Consider the following 20,680-nt stretch of genomic DNA (forward strand, 5'->3'; position numbering starts at 1 on the left):
GTTGAAAGCAGTACAGTAGTCATGAATGAAAATAATATCTGATAAGAAACATGGATGTGGCTTACTTACTCTTACCAGAAGGTCCAGTGATAGACAAAAATGAGCACTCCGTGGTCCTGGTCTTCTGGATTTGAAGCCAAGTTGTGTGATTAATAGTGATTAGCCTAGAAATGGACAAGAAGAAAGTTAGTTATGGTAAACATTTTTTTAGAGTGTAAGCTCTTCTTGACCCAGAATTGAATTGCACTTTTTTCAAAATGCTGATGTTAATTCCGTTCCAGAGTTTCAAAAAGAAAGAGTAGGTTATAGACAGATCTGTGGTTTTAACTCCTAAATGATGGTGTTATCCAGTGTGCCTTGGAAATGTTAAGATTTTAAACTTTTTGTTCATGCCTGCCAACAATTCTGTTATACAGTATGTATACAAAGCTTCTTCTGTAATTTATGTTTATCAATATAAAATACCGTAAATGGATTACATTTTAATTTCTGTGTAATGTCATAAAAAATCTGGTTCAAATTAACCAAAAGTGTATATATTATTTTTTTTTAACATTTAAAGAAAAATACTGAATTTTGGCTTCACTGAAATATTTACAGTATTTTTGTAAATATGGGTTATAAACCTCAATTTTTTTTATTTGTCATTATGTAGACTAAAAATACAAGCTTTATGAAGTCACATAATGCATTTTGCACTGTGTTTTAGAGGATTTTAATCTGATATTTGTTTTGAGTTACTATACAAAGAATCCCTATTGCAGAGTAAAGAATATGATTTTTTTTTATGGTTATAATGTAAATTTAGGCAATATATGCAAGTATTTATGATGTATCTTGACATACTAATTATGTTTTCTTTCTACAGCTACCATTTTGTCCTGTGGGTGGATTATTTATTTAACTTATTATAATTCAAGGAATGTTGGACTGATCTTAACACTAATTTTAAACAGATTTTATAAAAATGGCTATATCCATATAGGTAAGTGTGTTGGGTTTGTTATCCTTTAAATTAGTTTATAGATTTGACCAACTATGAAATGTTGTGTTATTGTCTGTTTTAAGTGTTTTCGTTTGTATCACAACACAGTTTAACAGACTTATTAAATATGACACAGTGAGTTAAAAGATAGAACTGAATTAACAGTGTCTGGTTTATTGTGCAAGTAATCACTGTGTATATATCATTGGCTCCATTTGGGACAGGCTGTTTGGCAGTATGTCAGATTGGCTAAATGTAAGATGCAAAGTTGTGGGTCATAGTACGAATACTTTTACACACAGTAGCACAAACTGATCTTCAAGTCTTGGCTAACCCATGCCTTGTTCGTGTAAGGGTAGTTGCTGCGGGCTGTATGCATAAGAATTGCTCATGAGGAGTAGTGCCAATCAAACAAACCTTAAAGAGCTCTCCAAGAGTCAGAATATATTCAAGCCCTTTTGAAACAGTAGTACTAATAATAATGACAGATGTCTACTATTTGCAAGTTTTTTTTTTTATCTTCTTGATGAAACAAAACGAAAACTGGGTGAAACATCTGTACTGATTGGAACAAAAAAAAAATACATGCCAGCTGCGTGAGGCGCAACTTCAGAAAAATGCTGCATGGCATGTACAGTCAGTGCCCCGAAGATTGCAACTTTGTAAGTGCAGTGCCATTTTTATTTTACTTACTGCTAGTTTGTGGCAATTTGTTGGCTGTAGCATCAGTGAATTATTATGTGAATTTCACATGTTTCATTATGTGAATTTCCCCTTGGGATTAATAAAGTATCTGTCTATCTGTGCCACCCTTCATAGTATATTTTATGGTAGATTCTTTCACTGCATGTCTGCTATTGGATTAGCAACTATGGCAATTAATAGATTTTTAAACAATTCTCCAGTGCCCTGAAAGTAACTGTTTAACTTCATATCTCTGGTTTACTGTTGATTTGTGCTGGAACTATGAAGAATCCATTGCATCAAGCAAAAGCTGACTTCCTTTTCTCAGAAAATGAAAAGTAACTGCCATATTTCTGATTTTCTTTTTCATTTTTGAAAATCTTTAATAGCACTTCAGTGTTGACAAAGTTCTGGTTGGCAGCTGACTTGTCACACAATATCTGAAACCATGAGCAAACCTCAAAAAATATTTAAGTCACCTGTGTTACATATTTGCTTCAACTGTAAAGGAGAAAAAAAAGGAAAAAGAGGGACTCAGTTTGGTTTAATCCTATATTTATTCCTTGGCCAACTACTACCATCTGCAGCACTGAACTGGCATCTTGTGCTGCAAAGTATCAAAGCCGGATCCTGCACAGCCCACCTGTCATCCACCAAAACCAAGTATATCTTATTTTAATATTGTTTTTTATTTTTTGTTGTAGGTTTTTTGCAAGCTGCTTTGAATTAGAGTGCCTGCTAAATAATAATAATGAGAATGAAATGCTTAAAAATAATTACAATACAAGATTTAGTGCATTCAGTGATCTAATTTGCATAAAAGAGAGATGGGCCACTAGGAACAAAAACAGCATAGCTGGGGAAAAGAAAAAAATATTAAAAACTGCATTCAGTGTTTTTGAGCAGTCTCAAGTCATTTTTGCATTGGTTTCGTATATTTGTTACAGAGAGAAAGGCAGCAGACCTGACTCTGCTTTCTCTTTGATTTCATCTCTTTGTTCTCACAGTGAACATTGTTTTCGTGAAAGGCTGTGTTTTCAAATGTGCCATTTGTTTGAAAGCTGAAGGTTACATGTGTGTTACATTTAAGGAGCACTGCACAAGTCATTTAGGCTCTTCTTGCTTCACAACTATGCTTCAAGAAAAAATAGAAGTATTAAATATAGTAAATAGCATATGCAGTACATAGCTTTTAACTTGCAAGACAATTTTTCTGAATATACACTCATTTTTGTTATTAATGTTTAAACCTAAATTTTTGGCTAATTTGAAAGGCTTAGCTTGCACACTAATTAATCTTGCTAAGTTCAGTGGGAAAGCAATGTCTTTTATTTTGTAAAATTAGGAAAAAAAAAATTGTTCGTCATGATTCAAAAGTCTCTCCACAATTTGGCAAGAGTTCATTATGTTTTTTTGTTTTTTCTTTTTTAAATAGTTACTTTAATACATTGTAAGAGACTTACCAATAGTGCTGTTCGTTTACATAACTCTCTGAACTTGGTACCGGTGGGATTTTAAAGTTTAAGTATTATTTAATGTATTTTAATTTTTTTGTATGGAGATTGTGCATTTGCATTGATTATTTTCAATATATTATACTATATTCTTTAAACTAAACAAAACTTAACAATAAAAATATCAGAATACCGTAGATACTCGCGTATTAGTCGATCTTGCAGATAAGTCAAGTGTATTGTTTAAGCTGAAAATTACGAAATTTGTTATGACCCGCGTATAAGTTGAGGGTAAAACTTGACAGCTATCAGAGATAGAGGGCAACTATCAGCTGTTAATGGCGACAAAACTCACTGTCACGTCACAGGCATTCCCTCTGTGCTTGGAGAAATGCTAGACTCGTTGACTCGGCAACTAATCCTTGCGTGTGCGTGAGTTGCAAAATGTAAACAAAGACAAGATGACGTTGATAAGTCACAAGGGAGTGAAGCTAGTGCAGAAAAGAAAAGACTCGGCAGACGATGTTTTGCACATTATCGCTGAGTCGGACTCTGATTTTTCAGAGTCGGATTTTATTGACAGTGATTAGGAATCGAGCAAGAGAGTGAGAAGCCGGCATCAGCTGATCGGACACCAGCCGATGCCGCGCCAGCTGAAAGCATTCGCGCAGCTGATGTTGCTACGGCAAGTTTCGCGTGGGAGAAATACCCAGACATTGATCCATGGGAGCTTCACTAGACAGCATGGCTTGCTGTTGGACATGACAGATCACCCGCTGCTGGACTACTTCAGGCTGCTCTCTCCTGATGCTGCTTTTCAGCTACTGTCAGACGAGACAAACAGGTAGGCAGAGAAATTTTTTTGAATCGCGGGCTGCGCTTGCATCGCATTGATAGCGTGTGTTGCCTTGGTTCTTTTGATTCCAAATCTGGTTGCATGTGGCAGCTAATGGTATGTTTGTTATCCAAAACCTGCAAAAGCTAATGCTCAAATTCAAGTATTTCACAGTTTAAAGAATTATTTAATGAAATTAGAAAAAAAACTAGCTAATTAGCAATAGTATTGCCGGCTTATAATTATTTCAAAGACCATGGGAAACGGCAGATGACCGGTGACTTAACACCGTGAAGCGTTGAGTGTACAATGTCATTACCCAAATTCTATGGACAATTGTGTTGCCCTGCGGATAAGTTGATTCTGTTTTTTTGAATGAATTTTAAGGCATAAATTTTTCGACTTATACGCGAGTATCTACAGTAAGCAAAGGTTTATTTCCTGTTGCCATTGGATGTAAGAATCATTGCTTAGAGCTTCACTCCAGATTTTAAAAACTTATCCAGCTCTCTCAAATTAATGTTTTGTCCTGATTCTTTTCCATTTCTCTGTTGAACTTGAGATGCCAGATTTACTGCTGTTTTATTTTAAACCCGTTTAGCATTCATTGTTGTAAACAAAATCTGATTTTGTTCTCATCAAACACAATGTGAAAGATCTGCCATATTCATTGATTTCCTTATTAATTTAGCAGCTCTAAAGTCGACTTTTCAAGAGCATTTTCAGTTATGGGAAAGCATTCCTAGCTACTTTAACCAATGGATTTTGTTTGCAAGGCTGCTTGCTTAATGTATAATTCTTAAAACAGAGTTTAAATGAAAAATAAGTATTAGGTTACATGTGTTATTTTTTGCTGCACCTGTAAAGGAGGAAAAGAATCCTGCTTATTTTAATTCTGTATGTTGTTCAACCTGCTTTAAAAATGTATGAAGCTGTGCTGCTCCGTACACTTGACCAACCTTTCACAAGCCGTTTTTTTCTTTCTTTTCTTTTCTTTTCTAAATATAACCTGCGCTTCTTCTGACTTGTTTTAAAATTTTCACTGTGTTTTATTTTTTTACTTAGTAGCAGAATTGTTAAGTTGCTGTTAATGAAACTGTTCGCCAAATAAAAAAATATAAGGAAGAGGAAATACATAAAGACCATTACAGTGAAACATGTAGTATATTCACGAACTCTGTTTGTGAAATGTAAATAGACTCCCCATGACTCGACCCATATAAAATAAAATGGGCCGTCTTTTGCACCCAAGAAACAGAAAGGCACATAGCAGATCAGAGTGCTGGAGGAGCAGCAGGGTGTGGGGACTAAAGTAACACATGTATTTACTGTGTTAAAATAATAATGAGCGATTTTTGAATGGGTTTCATATTTCCACTAAATGCATGCTAAATGTCCTGCCTCCACTTTTTTCTCTTTGATCATATCACTTTCCATGGACAGAAAATCAATTTTTTTTGAAGGTGTGTCAGTGCAGCATGTGCGAAAAAGTTAAAATATTAATAATTACGAAGCATGCAAAGGCATGTTCTATACAAACATGTAGTAGCACATAGAACTTTTAACCCACATTAGAGTATACTAGCCAACCCACGGCGTAGCATACGCCGCATAATTATGTATTGATGGATGAACACTTCCTGAACGACACAGTTGTCCAAATGGGGTGGGTTTGTGGATACCACTGTGAGTGAATGAAAAGATAGACCTCTGGAGAAAGCAACATATAATTGTCCGTGACTGAAAGTGGGATCGTCTGTGACAAAGAAGGCCACGCTGGTGAAAGTTACTTCATCGGTAGGGATAAGTGTCAGTACTTGTAGATTAAGGTGTAGCGAGTCTTCGTTGTTGACGCTTAATATAGCTTGCGTACTGAGATGTTCCGGAGTCACAATTGAGAAACACTTTATTAATGTCTTTTAAGCACAGGGGAAAAAATGAACATGTGAAACATCCGTAATGTAATAAGCCACCAAGAAAAGTAACATTGCAACAATGCTATCTACGACCCGATCTCTAAACAGAAGTGAAAACAAAATCGAGCCTGGTATATTCTTTAACTGCCTTGTGGCGCTGTAGTAGTGCTGCTGCTTTGCAGTAAGGAGACTGTGGAAGATTGTGGTTTCGCTTCCCGGTTCCTCCCTGTGTGGATAGCGCTTTGAATACTGAGAACACCGCTATATCAATGTAACGAAGTATTAACAGGAAATTGTCTTCGTGTAATAGTAAAAGGCAAATTATCTGTTTAAATTAAACTGTTTTACACGCTGCATACCTACTACGCCGCATAATCATGCCGCTTTTTAAATGTTTTTTAAGCAGAGGGGGAAAAATGAACATTTGCAAAATCCGTAACACTGCTTTCAGTAAGTACAATGCACACGCGTTTAATTTGTCGGCCACTTTTGCCAGCCGTCTTTTCTGGTTTGGGCTGCTTTTGCAGTGTTTCCACTTGTACATATTAAATCTTGAAATCCTTCGAGTAACTAACTAACACCAACCCACCCACACACACAGCTTGTGTGAAACAAATGCGCCCGTACTTTCATAATTTTTTTGCAGCCTTTAGTGGAGTCAGGCACAGAGAAGGTCAGCTGCTGAGAGAGCGTCTCGACTGTTGCAGGGCCTGCATCTGTGAAGCAGGTGAGACGCTAATGAAACAGAGGCACATGGCTTATTGGTTTTTAAAGACTGCTTCCTTCATTGTGTTTTAACCTCAGTTTTAAAGGATTGTTTTAAGGATCCCATGGGATACCCCTCGCAAACTGTTTTAGATGCTGCATTCAGCAATTCACATCCGTGACAAACATGCCTCTTCTTACATGGTCCTGCCGCGTCCACCCTCGTTCTCAAAGCATACACACCGCCTGGTCATGTGCCCGCTCGCAAGAGCAACTCACGGAGACCCGCCCACCAACTCTAAGACCATGGCGTGTAAAACAGTTTACGATGGTGGTGTGTGTGTCATAACCGAAAAGAATAATGAAAAGTCAACGTGGCCCAGAGGTGCATGTGGACTCCTAGCACAGACGAAAGTGACTTACGGGGTGGTCGGTGAGTTGTTGCGTCCGGGCACATGAGCAGGCAGTGGGAATGCCTAGAGAGCGAGGGTGGACGCGGGCCGGGGAATAAGGAGTGTTGGTGGGCGGGGAAACGTTGTCCGTGTTCCTGCAGGACCATCTAAGAAGACGCATGTTTGTTGCGGATGCAGTGGACGCGGGCCGGGGAATAAAGAATGTTGGTGGGCGGGGAAACGTTTTCCGTGTTCCTGCAGGACCATCTAAGAAGACGCATGTTTGTTGTGGATGTGAATTGCTGTATGTAGTGTGTAAAACAGTTTGCGATGTTGCATACGGTCGTGCGTCGTAACCGAAAGTCAACGTGGCTCAGAGCTGCATGTGGACTGGAGCACAGACAAACAGAAATGACGGTGCGTTTTCCGAGGCGTCGCGTCCGAGTTGGTGTGTGGCTCTGCGAATTTTCGTCGTATCCAATGGTCTTAGGGTTGGTGGGCGTGGCTCCTTCCTGCGTGCTTTCATGGGTGTGGGCGAGGCTCGTTCCTGTGTGCTTTCATGGGTGTCTTGCCCGCTCTGGCGGCGGCTTAGAGAATTATATATATAGATTGGAATCCTTACTTATTTTTAACATGAATATTCAAACCCTAATTTTATATAATTTGACAACCCTATTATAAATGCAACATTACATGAAAAGTATTTTAAAACTGATAAGATCATAGTCTTAGCAGCTTTATTCTCTGGGTAAGGATTAACTTGCTTGATATTTGATGAAATCCGTAATTTAAGTTCAGTTTTGAAGTTGATTAGCCTAAAATGAAACATCATATCAGCATTGCCATATAAATGTAAAACTACTGAAGAAAACTCTTTTCTTTGTTTCATTGTATATTTTTTTTTCTTGTTATTAAAACTCGTCTTCTTTCCACAGGCTCATTTTCTTTTTCTGTCTTATCTGGAAAAGTTATGTTCAGAGATATTTATTTAATCAATGAAGATATGTCTGTCAGGTAAGTATGTCTATGTGTGAATATTTTAAAATTAATGCCCGTCTACAAAATATTCTACAATCAGTAACTCACATTGTGTAGTATTTTGTTTTAATTATGTTTTGCAAGTTATACTACAGTAAAAAAATACCAGTTGACTCATGTACACTGCAAAGTCATTAGTAAAACTCGTAATGAGACCTTCTTTTCCAAAATACTAATATTAATTAAAGTTGTTCATCCTTAAGAAAGGAATCTGTATAATAATAGTTTTACTTGGTCCCATAATAGAAAAAACCCAACATTTTTGGATATGCTGATTGAGCACCCATATATTCAATGTTCATTTTTTTTGGAATATTTTTACCTTTCTAGTACTATAAGAAGTTTTGTTTTGTTGTTTTTTTTTTTGTTTTTTTATGACAGACAGGGGAAAGATTACTTTTGCAATTAAGGCTGAATCCTCTTTGAATTAGGCAAATAAACTTGCGTTATTTATCCACTGAGTGAAATATTTATAACATTCTTAACCCATGTCCTGGAGACCCATTTTTTACAGTGTATTACATTGCTACATGAGGAGATTCTTGCCTAAAATTTATCCATCCATCCATTTTCCAACCCGCTGAATCCAAACACAGGGTCACGGGGGTCTGCTGGAGCCAATCCCAGCCAACACAGGGCACAAGGCAGGAAACAATCCTGGGCAGGGTGCCAACCCACCGCAGGGCACACACAAACACATCCACACACCAAGCACACACTAGGGCCAATTTAGAATCGCCAATCCACCTAACCTGCATGTCTTTGGACTGTGGGAGGAAACCGGAGTGCCCGGAGGAAACCCACGCAGACACGGGGAGAACATGCAAACTCCACGCAGGGAGGACCCGGGAAGCGAACCCGGATCCCCAGATCACCCAACTGCGAGGCAGCAGCGCTACCCACTGCGCCACCGTGCCGCCCTGCCTAAAATTTATACTTTTTACAATTAAACTGAATAAAATATTTGTTTTTACTTCACAGCATACACAGTCAAAACCAAAAAATTAAAACCATTTATTTGTTTATTTACTTTCTTTACTAACTTCCTTTCTGTTGACACCTGGGACTGTTAATTGTAACAGATTTTGCCTTTTAATAAAACAGGTGGGTAGCGCTGCTGCCTCGCAGTTGGGAGACCTGGGGACCTGGGTTCGCTTCCCAGGTCCTCCCTGTGTGGAGTTTGCATGTTCTCCCCGTGTCTGCGTGGGTTTCCTCCGGGTGCTCCGGTTTCCTCCCACAGTCCAAAGACATGCAGGTTAGGTGGATTGGCGATTCTAAATTGGCCCTAGTGTGTGCTTGGTGTGTGGGTGTGTTTGTGTGTGTGTCCTGCGGTGGTTTGGCACCCTGCCCGGGATTGGTTCCTGCCTTGTGCCCTGTGTTGGCTGGGATTGGCTCCAGGAGACCCCCATGACCCTGTGTTCAGATTCATCGGGTTGGATAATGGATGGATGGATGGATGGATAAAACAGGTTTACACTTCAGTGTTTCCAAGGAAAGAGACAAAATGAAACTGTCTGTGAATTTATTTGAAAAGGTCCAATAACAGATTGATAATTCATGTGAAAAAAATTATAGAGAAGGGGTAAACTTAATTATAAACGGCTTCCACAGTTTAGAACGTGCTATTATTTATTTAGTACTGGAGGGGTGTTTTGACAATGTTGGTTCAGAGATTTGTCCATTTATTTAAACTCAAGCACTTTTGGGATTGCTGCCCAAAAATGTGAATTTTCCAGTACATAAACAAGACATTTCATGACAACACCCTGGAATGTTTTTTTTGGCTCAATCTGTCTGATATCATTTTACCAAGTTTAGGTGTCATATTCCGTACCATTTCAAAGTTATACTGTGGAATGTTTTTTTCTTGTTTAAAAACATGTACAGTCTCTCAAAACAAGTATTGCAGTTGTAGTTGTATATTATTTATTTATTTAAGAAAAAACTCTACATACAATCAAACATACACACACACACAGTATGTTTCACTCTGAAGCAACAAGTAAACAATTTCTAGGTAAGTACTGTATGTATAAGTACATATCCATCCAAACCTTTACCTTCAAAATGATTTTTCATGCCAGTACTTTAAATAATTTCTCTTTACAACTATATCCAGAGAAGCATTTTGTGTTGCAATTCACACATCCTCTCCTGCCTTCTCTTGCAGGTGGTCTATAAATGTTTAGTATGTTTTTATTTATTTATTTTGTTGTTCTTGGTTTTTTTTTTTGCCACATTTCACATCTGAAATTAATTTCTCCCAGGCCTTGGTTTCAGGCAGGGGACAATGCCTTTTCTAGGTGTACTGCAGGAAACAGCCCCGGACAGGGACCCCCAGAGCTGGTTACATACCACATACACACACCTAAAACAGTATTTCTCAGCCACTTTTGGGTTGCAAGCAAATGAGAGTTGTTCATGGTATAATCCCACCAGTATATAGATTGACAGCACCTTGCAGTATATTTTATCCCATGTCTAATTGTGCTTGCTTCAACCTCCACCCTCCCCAAAAGGCTAGTCTACAGTTTTGAGTGTAATGGTGTGTAAAGATGATCTGTCACACAAGTGATTTATTTCCTGCGTATTATGCACAAATGTGAAATGTATTGATGTCTATAATTGGTCAGTTGTACTAAATTACAGGAACGGTGTTCTTTCACATTCTCCAGTGGTAATGATCCTTTCATCGTAGGTGAGATCTTTGATAAAAGCAGATTCACTCAGCTGTGATGTGCTGCTTGCCTTGGCATATATGTGTTCAAGTCATATATTTTAATAATGAAAGAGAGCATCCAAAATGGAAACTTATGATTTTTTATAATTGACATTTGGGTTTATTGCAATGTATACAAACAACTTTGAAATTTGGTTGTGTCCCTTTTGCATAAGTGATTAAATTCTATCATCCGATCTGTAAAATACTGGTAGCCTAAAATTCTTTCTCTCTGTCCTTTCATAATATCTCACTTTATGCAGTGCTTAAATAATATATATTATTAGAAGAATAAGTTCCTTAAAATTGTTTGTCCTTCCATTTACTATTGTATTTCTTTAACGTTTTAGAATTCAAGATGGGTTTCTCATATTTCGTTGGTGGAAGATGTATAATCCCAAACAAAAGCTACATGGTAAGCAATAAGCATCAATACCTCTCCCCACCCCCCTTTCAATTAAGGTGTTTTAGTGTGTAAGTTTTAATAGACCAACAGATTTGAACTTTATCACTATTTGCTAAATGATACACTTATTTACAGAGATGTATATTGAGTTATGAAACCTGATACTTGCGTAAAGATTTGGTGTAACATATTATAGATGTAATTCTTTTTCATCTAAAGAGGGTTTAAAAATTAGTTAATTGGAATATTCTTCCTCAGCATGAGAACAAAGAGGCTGTAAGTTAACTTTAAAAAGAATCCATTAAACAATTGTTTAAAATAAGACAGTTAAATTATATGAAAATAACGCAATAGGATAACTGAACCTCTAGCCACAGTGAGTTCACAATTAAAGTATATTTACCTTACAATACCAAAAATGTAATTTTCTCAGTTAAGATGCTAACTCTGGTTACATGCACTGAACTAAAAAGTGGAAGAAAGAACTAGTTCTTTATCTGTCTTTCATTGATTCAGCTGTGTCCTCACTTTTCTTAGTTATTTTTATTTACTCTCTTCCTGAGGCCTGCTAGCTTTTATTGTTGATGTAATTACTATGCTTTAAAGTTAAGTGTGACATTTTACAAATATTTATCTTGTTTTACTTCAGTTAATACTTTTTTGTTTTTATGCTTTGTAGCATTTTGGATTTAATAAAAGCATGTTATAAACAAAAATTAATAAGGATGCAATTCTTTGCTCTCCTACTCACTCTGTGCTCAGTCTGTTTTCCAAACTGAGGTTAGGCCATAGTTATTCTAGTATCAAGACCTTGTGGTTCAAAAACATTTTTTTTTACCCTTCAGCAGTCTATCCTCTCAATTATATCGTCATTGTTGGAATAAATAAACTGCACAATAACATTCATTAAACATCCAACAATATGATACCTAGTAATATAAGTGTTTTGTTCTCTATTTGTACTATATTGCACTTTTTTTGTTGTATTCTATACGGGTGTCCTGTACTTTGTTTCATGTACTTGAGTAGAAAAAATGATTTCCTTTGTACATCTGTACAAAAGGCAAATAAAGAATTTCAATCTCAGTTATTATTAACTGGTAAGTGAAAGACTTAATTAATGTTAACATAAGACATATTTTCAAAATAGCCCCAAAATTTGAAACCGTTCTAAAGCAATGAAGAATATCCTCTTCACAACTGTGTTCTCTGAACTATTTTAAAGACTTAATTGTATAATCCAACATTTCCCAAACTGTACTTAGTGTTACGTGAGGCAAGAACGAGTACTCTGTGAAAAATTGAAATTAACAATTAAAAAAAATTAAAAGGTGAATATGAATTTGCATATATAGGTGTGTATATTTTGTGCTTTATTTGATTTTTGTATTGCAGTTTTTTACTTTAGTTTTGGTGATTTGGGTAATCTATAATTAATTATATTATGAATCCTTAAAAATATAGACATTCATTTTTTTTCTTTGTTTTAATCTGAAAGGTATCTTCATTTCAGCAATATGTATAAAAAAGCCTATGTTGCCAATTGTAACTGTACTCCTTCAACATGACAGTGGTTATGTTGTTTCTCTCTGTGAACTCTGTCCATGTGAGGTTTTACTGCTGACTGCTACAAGAACTGTCCATTGGCACACAGCCAATGATATTGCATGTGTTTTTAGCTCAGTTCAATTGCTTGAAATGAAATAGTTGCGTGATGTGAGCTGTCTTCATAATTACGAAATTACTCCTGTAGCAGTGAAGAAAATAGTAAGTTTAATACATAATTAAATGTGATTACTTGCATAAATGTTTATTTTGATATTTTCAGTATTTCAAAATGTTAGCTACTAAAACAACTGACCATGGATTTGTAACTGAAAAAAGCCACTTTTGAAATAAGAAGGAGGTACTTCTAATAGTACATCTACGGTTGATAAAACCAAAGTTAATATTGTCACTTCCTCCCTTACAGACAAGAAGAAACAACTGCAATCTTTTATTCCTCAAAAACCAACAGTGAAAAAAACAGATTCAAACTTGACTTTTGGCTTTACATGTTTTATTGGCTGACTAAAAAGATTACAATATGCAAGCTTTCGAGGCAACTCAGGCCCCTTCTTCAGGCAAGATGGCCTGAGTTGCCTCGAAAGCTTGCATATTGTAATCTTTTTAGTTAGCTAATAAAAGGTGTCATTTTGCTTGGCTTTTCTCTACATTCATAATGGCTAACACGGTACAAAACCCTAGTACCACTTTCTTTACATGTGTTAGAGTTAAAGATTCTGTTGAGGCAGTGTGTCATGTAAAATAAGATACTAGTAGTTTTTTTTTTGTCTCCTGCTATACGTTGTTGGCACTTGGTAACCAATCATGCTGAACACAAAGAAAAAAGATTAAAGTTTTTCTAAGAAGCTTTGGGACTCATTGGAAAATTCTAAACTTTCAATGCTTATATAGTACTTGCTAAATCTGACAATGAAAAAGCGATGATGGTATCCTTTCGTGCAAGTTAACATATTGTGCTTAACACTTGAAACTCTTATTAAGCCTTGTGCAAAAAAATATTGCAGCATGAAGGTTAAATGAGCTGTCTTATCAAAAAGTAGATGCAGCACAATTGTCAAATACTGTTGCATGCCATATTAAAGAAATTTCTGACATCATAGAAAAAGAGCTATTTTCTTGAATAAAACTTTACAGTGAATACAAGAGAAACATCTGACAGTTTTTTTAGCACAAGATATCAAATTTCATCCTTCAGTAAGAAACTAGACTTGATATCTTTGGAGGAGTAAAATAATTTTGACTGCTTCTCTATTTTGATTTTGGTAAAAATAAATGCTATAGTTTATGAAGAAATTCCTAGTGCTATTTTACATCACATACATGATTTGCAATCGCCTCTTTTGCAATATTTTCCCCAAACCCAATGAAAATAATTTATAGTTATAGCTTAGCCCGTCGACTTCACTGCAAATAATTATGAAAGCCTAATTGATTTATTGGTAACTCTAATATGAAAGAAAAGTATAAGAAACATTTCATAATTTCTAGGCTTGCTTAAAATGAGAATTCCACAATGTGTCAAAATGAGTACCGTATTTTTCGCACCATAAGACGCACTTTTTTTTCCCCAAAAGAAGGTTGGAAATGTCTGTGCGTCTTATGGTGCGAATATTGCATCACAGACCATGATGTGTAATACCTGACAAAAGTCGACATCCAGGGCTAGAGGGCGACAAAACTCACTGTTACATTACAGGCATTCCCTCTGTGCTTGGAGGAATGTTAGACTCATTGACTCGGCATCTAATCCTTGCGTGTGCGTGAGTTGCGAAATCTAAACAAATATAAACAAAGGCAAGATAGCGTCTACATCTCATGAGGGAGCGAAGCGCATTATCACTGAGTTGGACTCTGGACTCGATAGATTACCAGCCGCTGGACTACTTCAGGCTGTTCTTTCCTGAAGCTGCCTTTCAGCTACTGTCAGACGAGACAAACAGGTATGCAGAGCAATTTTTTGAATCGAGGGCTGTGCTTGCACCGCATTCTCATTTTTCAAACTGGAAACCCACAACAAAACACGAGATGAAGGGCTTTGTGGCATTACAAATATAGATGGGACTAGACTGGCGATATAACTTCAGGGAGCATTGGTCCAAACGTGCTTTGTCCCCTGGTGGCTTTGGACAGGTTATGTCGCGTGATGATAGGTACGTGATGCTGCAAAGTGATTGTGAGCAACTGAGCTTAATAAATTCTGACACTAGCGATGAGGAGTTCTTGGGGTTTCCATAAAACTAGAAGAATGCTTGAACCTTAAAGTCTCTCCTTATTTGTTAATGACAGTGATGATGTTTCTTAATACCGCTGTTGAATTTACATGGTTGAAATATTATTCTGCTATATTTTATTAAACATATTAGTGCACCATTTGGTTCAGAATATTTTTTTTCTTGTTTTCCTCCTCTAAACCTAGGTGCGTCTAATGGTCAGGTGCGTCTTATGGTGCAAAAAATACGGTAATTCAAGTATAACTTTCTTTTACCATGACTTACTTGTGTGACACTGGATATTCATAAGCTGCAACTAGTGATGAGCAAACCCTGCTAAATTTGCTCACCTCAAGTTCGGCAAAATCACAAAGTGTTTGCAAACTTCACCAAACTCCGAGAAATACATTGAAGTCAATGGGGAAGGAGGAACTCAACTAGTTTTAAGTGGATTATAATGATTCAGTAGTGCAAACGAATTCAACCCGTACCGAGAGAAAGAAGAGCCAAGAGCATGAGCAAAAGAGATGGGGATGAAGGTAAATGTCCTTTACCCCAATATGAATGCTTATTCTAAGATTGTATTAATTAAATCTTTCCATATTTTAAAAACATTTTAAACAGATATTCTAAGCAATACATTTTTTTTCAATTTCAAATATTATAGAACATCTGTTAATGTGGTAGAAATCAATATCTTAAGTAAAGAAAGATACTTATCCTCTACTCGAGGAAGTTTGATTAAACCTTTTTGAATCATTTCAGTCATTACTCCTCCGCAAATGCCTTAGAGGGAACATCTATCACAGCAGACTACAGTATACAGCATGCTCAGGATGATGAAAATATTAAGTGTATAGGTCTATTTTATAAGCAACTGAATTTCCATAAGTGTCAATCAATACATACATTTAACTCTAGTTGGTTCATAGGCCTACACCTAAATGACTCATATAAATACCTGTGTGTGTGCGTGTGTGTGTGTGGAGCGGTTTGCTCTGCTCACACTCAACCATGTCCATGGGAGTTGGTGTGAATTCTGTGGAAGATGTAGAAGCTTATACAATTATTAGTTCCACCAGGTGAGATGGAGCATGCATGCATTTTTACATTTTTTCTGGTGCTTGCATGCAACTTGCTTCACATTCATCCCAAGCAGACAAACTCAGCTTTGTGGTACATGCATGTTGTACTTTCACACAATTAGCTACCATACATTTGCTTGAGACAAGTTCCAGCCTGTCCTGCTCAATTTGTGACACAGCTGCACTCTAGCGCTATATAAATGTAATGAATTATTATTATTATTATTACTACACGTCCATCTTGGACAACATACAACCTGTCCCTGCCACTTAGCTGACACTTCTGCAAGTTCACCAATATAGTAAGATTGCTTGGGAGTCTTCGGGTTGTTTTTTGTCCCAAAGACCACACACAGCTAGTTTTATTATATTCTGGTTATTCTTACACCCTTTTAGCCACCACCCATGAAATTTCTGTGTATGTAACAGGCGTCCATTCTGATTGTTTACAGGAAATCTGCTGATTTCTTAGTCATCTCTTAGTACATTTTGTGTATTACACCTTTATCTTTGTTGTTCACTTGGTTTCTGACATTTACAGGTATTAACCCTTCATACTGTGTCTTTAAGATAAATGCTATGTTACCCTAAAATTATTCTCTCACATTACCCACTGACTTAAGGTTAGGATTCTCAAAGTCTACACAATATTAGCGTGATTTAGGCTATTACAATCAATTTTTAGGCTGTTATAGGTTATTGGTGTAGGCTATTGCAATCAATGTGTCCTTTTCCACTTAAGTCCATCTGGATGTACACCCAACACAGCTGTTAATGAGTTAGGAGTGATTGTGACAACAAGGCTGTTTGATAAGTGTTCAAATATTTTTGTCCAAGACTGTTAATTTTGTACACTCCCACAACTTGTGGGCCAGTGAACTGGACTACAGGGCTCGCAGGTTGGATCTTGCCCAGGATACATTTTGGACAATTATAAACTTGATGGAGGTGATCGATGAATAATCTTTAAGTTGAATTATTTAATGCTTTGGGCATACAGATCTAGAGTGTATTCTATGCATGACAGCTTTCCACTCCTTTTCTGAAATATTAATTGAAGGGTCCTTTTTCTACTGTATGCTAGGATCATGCAATGGTCTTAAGTGTCCTGAGGGCTAGGGTAAAGTCTGCCAGCTATGCTGGACCGATTTATTGTGGTCAATGATCTGATCTGCGAGGCAGCAGTTGCTAACCACTACGCCACCATGCCTTGAACAATGAAAGATGCAAATGGAACAAATACCAAAAACAAAATAAAAGAAACTGCCAGAAACTACAAATAAGTAAATAAAATATAGATCATTCCATTCACAAATTCTAATATCGGGGGACACATTTCCTGTGCCCTGAACCTACAACATGGGACTGGCTTGTGGGCCCTGGTAAAGCGGAAATGTCTTTTTTCATTTCCCATGTTTCTCTGCAGATGATTCACACTTTCTTCTTGCATCAAGAAGAAAATGCCTAGTAAATAGTAATAATTTTTTGTTTTTAAGATTTCACAGTGTGTCTTGTGTTTTCTGATTGGAGTGGTGGCTCCTTTAAGGCTTTATTTTAAGATCATTACTGGGCACATGTCTAATTTGTAGGCATAGTTAGCCATGTTGTACTTTGTACAGGGATCAGTGTTATACACTAACAATCAAAATTAGGGAAAAAGTTTCATTGTTGTAATTTACAAAGTGCACTGCTTTTCTGAATTGAATGTTACTGTATTTCAACATGAATAGAAGAGGCTGTACGAGATTGTAATCATATTTCATCAGTGAGAACTGACCCACATCACTAAATTAAAGATTCAAACAAGATAACTGAAGGGATCGAAATTAGACAAGTTTTACTAGTTTAAAGCTGGTTCTAATTTGGCAATATATTGAAATACAGTGATCCCTCGCTATATCGCGCTTCGCCTTTCGCGGCTTCACTCCATCGCGGATTTTATATGTAAGCATATTTAAATATATATCGCGGATTTTTCGCTGCTTCGCGGGTTTCTGCGGACAATGGGTCTTTTAATTTCTGGTACATGCTTCCTCAGTTGGTTTGCCCAGTTGATTTCATACAAGGGACGCTATTGGCAGATGGCTGAGAAGCTACCCAACTTACTTTCTCTCTCTCTCTCTCTTGCGCTGACGTAGGGGGGTGTGAGCAGGGGGACTGTTCGCACACCTAGACGATAGGGACTTTGCTACCTTCTGTGTGCAGCTGCTTCCTGAAGGACATGCTGCATGGTGCTTCACATACTTAAAAGCTCAAAGGGCACGTATTGATTTTTGACTTTGTTTTTCTGTGGCTCTCTCTCTCTCTCCCTGCTCCTGACGGAGGGGGTATGAGCTGCCGCCTTCAACAGCTTTGTACCGGCGGAAAGCCAAAAAGCCCTATTGATTTTTTTTTTTTTTGACTGCTTGCTTTGTTCTCTCTCTCCTGACGCACACTCCTTTGAAAAGGAAGATATGTTTGCATTCGTTTAATTGTGAGACAGAACTGTCATCTCTGTCTTGTCATGGAGCACAGTTTAAACTTTTGAAAAAGAGACAAATGTTTGTTTGCAGTGTTTGAATAACGTTCCTGTCTCTCTACAACCTCCTGTGTTTCTACGCAAATCTGTGACCCAAGCATGACAATATAAAAATAACCATATAAACATATGGTTTCTACTTCGCGGATTTTCTTATTTCGCGGGTGGCTCTGGAACGCAACCCCCGCGATGGAGGAGGGATTACTGTACCATGCAACGGCAACTGATTATTCAACATTGGTAGGCGTTTTTGCACGATAGTGAACTGCTATAGGGTAACTGAAACACTGCAACTTCAGGTTGTTTAGATGAAGACTGATGGGATAACCCCCATTGGAAAAGAAGCTAGATGTTCCAAGAGGTTAATTTCTGGAATATTAAAACTATATAAAGAAACAAAGCAATTCAAGTCCTGAAAAATGTCCTGCCATCCTTCTGAAACAAGTACACAAGAAAATAGAAGCCTCTTGTCAGCAAGAAGAATAAAAAAAGCTAGACTAGCCTTTGCTGAATAGCATGTTGTGTGGACTGAGGAGAACTGGTCCAAAGTTCAGTGATGAAAACCACTTTAATTTAGTTGGTTCAGATGAGAAACATTAAGTTTGTTGTTAAGTTGGGACAAGAGTGATCCCAAGGTGTGCAAAAAAGTAAAGTTTGGAGGATGAAGTGTTGTGGTGTGGGATATGTTCTCTGCAGCAGGAATTGTGCCTCTCATACAGCTGCATAGCAAGGTGAATGGCAATGTATATCTTAACCTCCTTTGGCAACATGTGGGTCCATCCCTGCAAGCATCAGCCAATCAGCCAGTCATTTGTATGCATAATAATGCTCCTTGGCACTCTGCAAAATGGGTGAAGCAATTCTTAGAAGTAGGGAATATCAAAGTGATAAAATGGGCAGCCCAGTGTCCTGATCTGAACCCAATTGGGAATCACTGAAAGATAATTGGTGTTGAAGTAGTGCTGGGCGGTATGACTATACTGGTTTCACGGTATTGGACAGTATTTTTTTCCCATGCATGATTGGATGTTAACCACATTTTCAACTGCAAAAACTGGCTACTGGCTAAGAATAACCAATTTCACTGTCATGAGAATTGTACATTGTACAAAAAACATTTTAATGTGCACACAAGTATTAATACAGGTTTGCATGGCCTCATAAAGTGATAATTTTCCAGGGGATGGCACTAATGAAGAGAATCACATTGCATGACAGATGCAGTCAAAATATTGAGCCTTTTTATTGAACAAATTTTGCAAACAACTTAAACTAAAATTTTTACAACATATTTTCAACCATCCAGAGAGGCATTTAAACTTAGTAATATATCCAGAGATGCTTGTCAAAAATTGTACTGTACTGAACATGTCTTAGAAAAGGAATAAACAGTAAATATTTTTTGTAAACCAACTACACTTTGTTAATTTTAACAAACTCTACCCACTGACACATTAAAGTGACTTTTTAAACAACTTTACCATCATTAAACTGCATAATATTTAAACTAAAAAATAATAACAATAACATTAGTCAACTAATAGTAATAATACTATTACTTCCAAGACTTCAAGCCCAGGTGTATTACACAGTATTCACCAAATTAAAATAAAATAAAACAAGTGCATGTGATGACAAGTGATGACAGCTTTACCAACTGAACCATCATTAAGGCAAACTGCATTAATATGGACCTTGCTTCAAGCTAAGCTATATACATAAATATCAAAAGTGCAACTTGCATTTATAATACTATTTATGGTATAGCCCTACGGAAGCGTATTAGGGCCACGGTGAAGAAAAAAAAATATGGACACAGTGAAGGGAAAAAAAAACAAACTATATGTCGAGAATAAAGTCGACATGTTGACTTTATTCCCGACATTTTCATTTTAATCTCGTAGTTTATTTTGTCATTAAAGTAGAATGTCGTGAACTAAACTTCATCCTAAAATCAATGTTTAATTTACTAGATTTTCATGATGAAATGCATTAAAGCAGGTATTAAACATGCACGGTAGTGCTGCTCCTTCGCAGTAAGGGGTCCTCAGGTGTACGTTCAGTGTGGATAATTTTATGGCAGGTGTGACGAGGCTAAAAAAACTGGATGTATGAATTGGGTATTGCACAAGTTTAACTTAACTACTGTGTAAAAATTGGGTTCGTG

General features: G+C 36.9%; 1 protein-coding gene across 10 annotated transcripts in view; it reads left to right on the forward strand.

Moving 5' to 3' along the window:
* The window catches only part of kiaa1109 (KIAA1109 ortholog), a 371,922-nt gene that overhangs the window by 52,348 nt on the left and 298,894 nt on the right, over nt 1-20,680 (forward strand). For all 10 annotated transcript variants that reach the window (XM_051928377.1, XM_051928381.1, XM_051928382.1 and 7 more), the window contains exons 4-6: nt 869-985; nt 7,907-7,985; nt 11,079-11,143. In XM_051928377.1, coding sequence (XP_051784337.1) covers nt 869-985; nt 7,907-7,985; nt 11,079-11,143 — 261 coding nt within the window. The remainder of the gene's footprint in view (nt 1-868; nt 986-7,906; nt 7,986-11,078; nt 11,144-20,680) is intronic.

Source organism: Erpetoichthys calabaricus, chromosome 5 (genome assembly GCF_900747795.2).
Source record: "Erpetoichthys calabaricus chromosome 5, fErpCal1.3, whole genome shotgun sequence".
Lineage (NCBI taxonomy): Eukaryota > Metazoa > Chordata > Cladistia > Polypteriformes > Polypteridae > Erpetoichthys > Erpetoichthys calabaricus.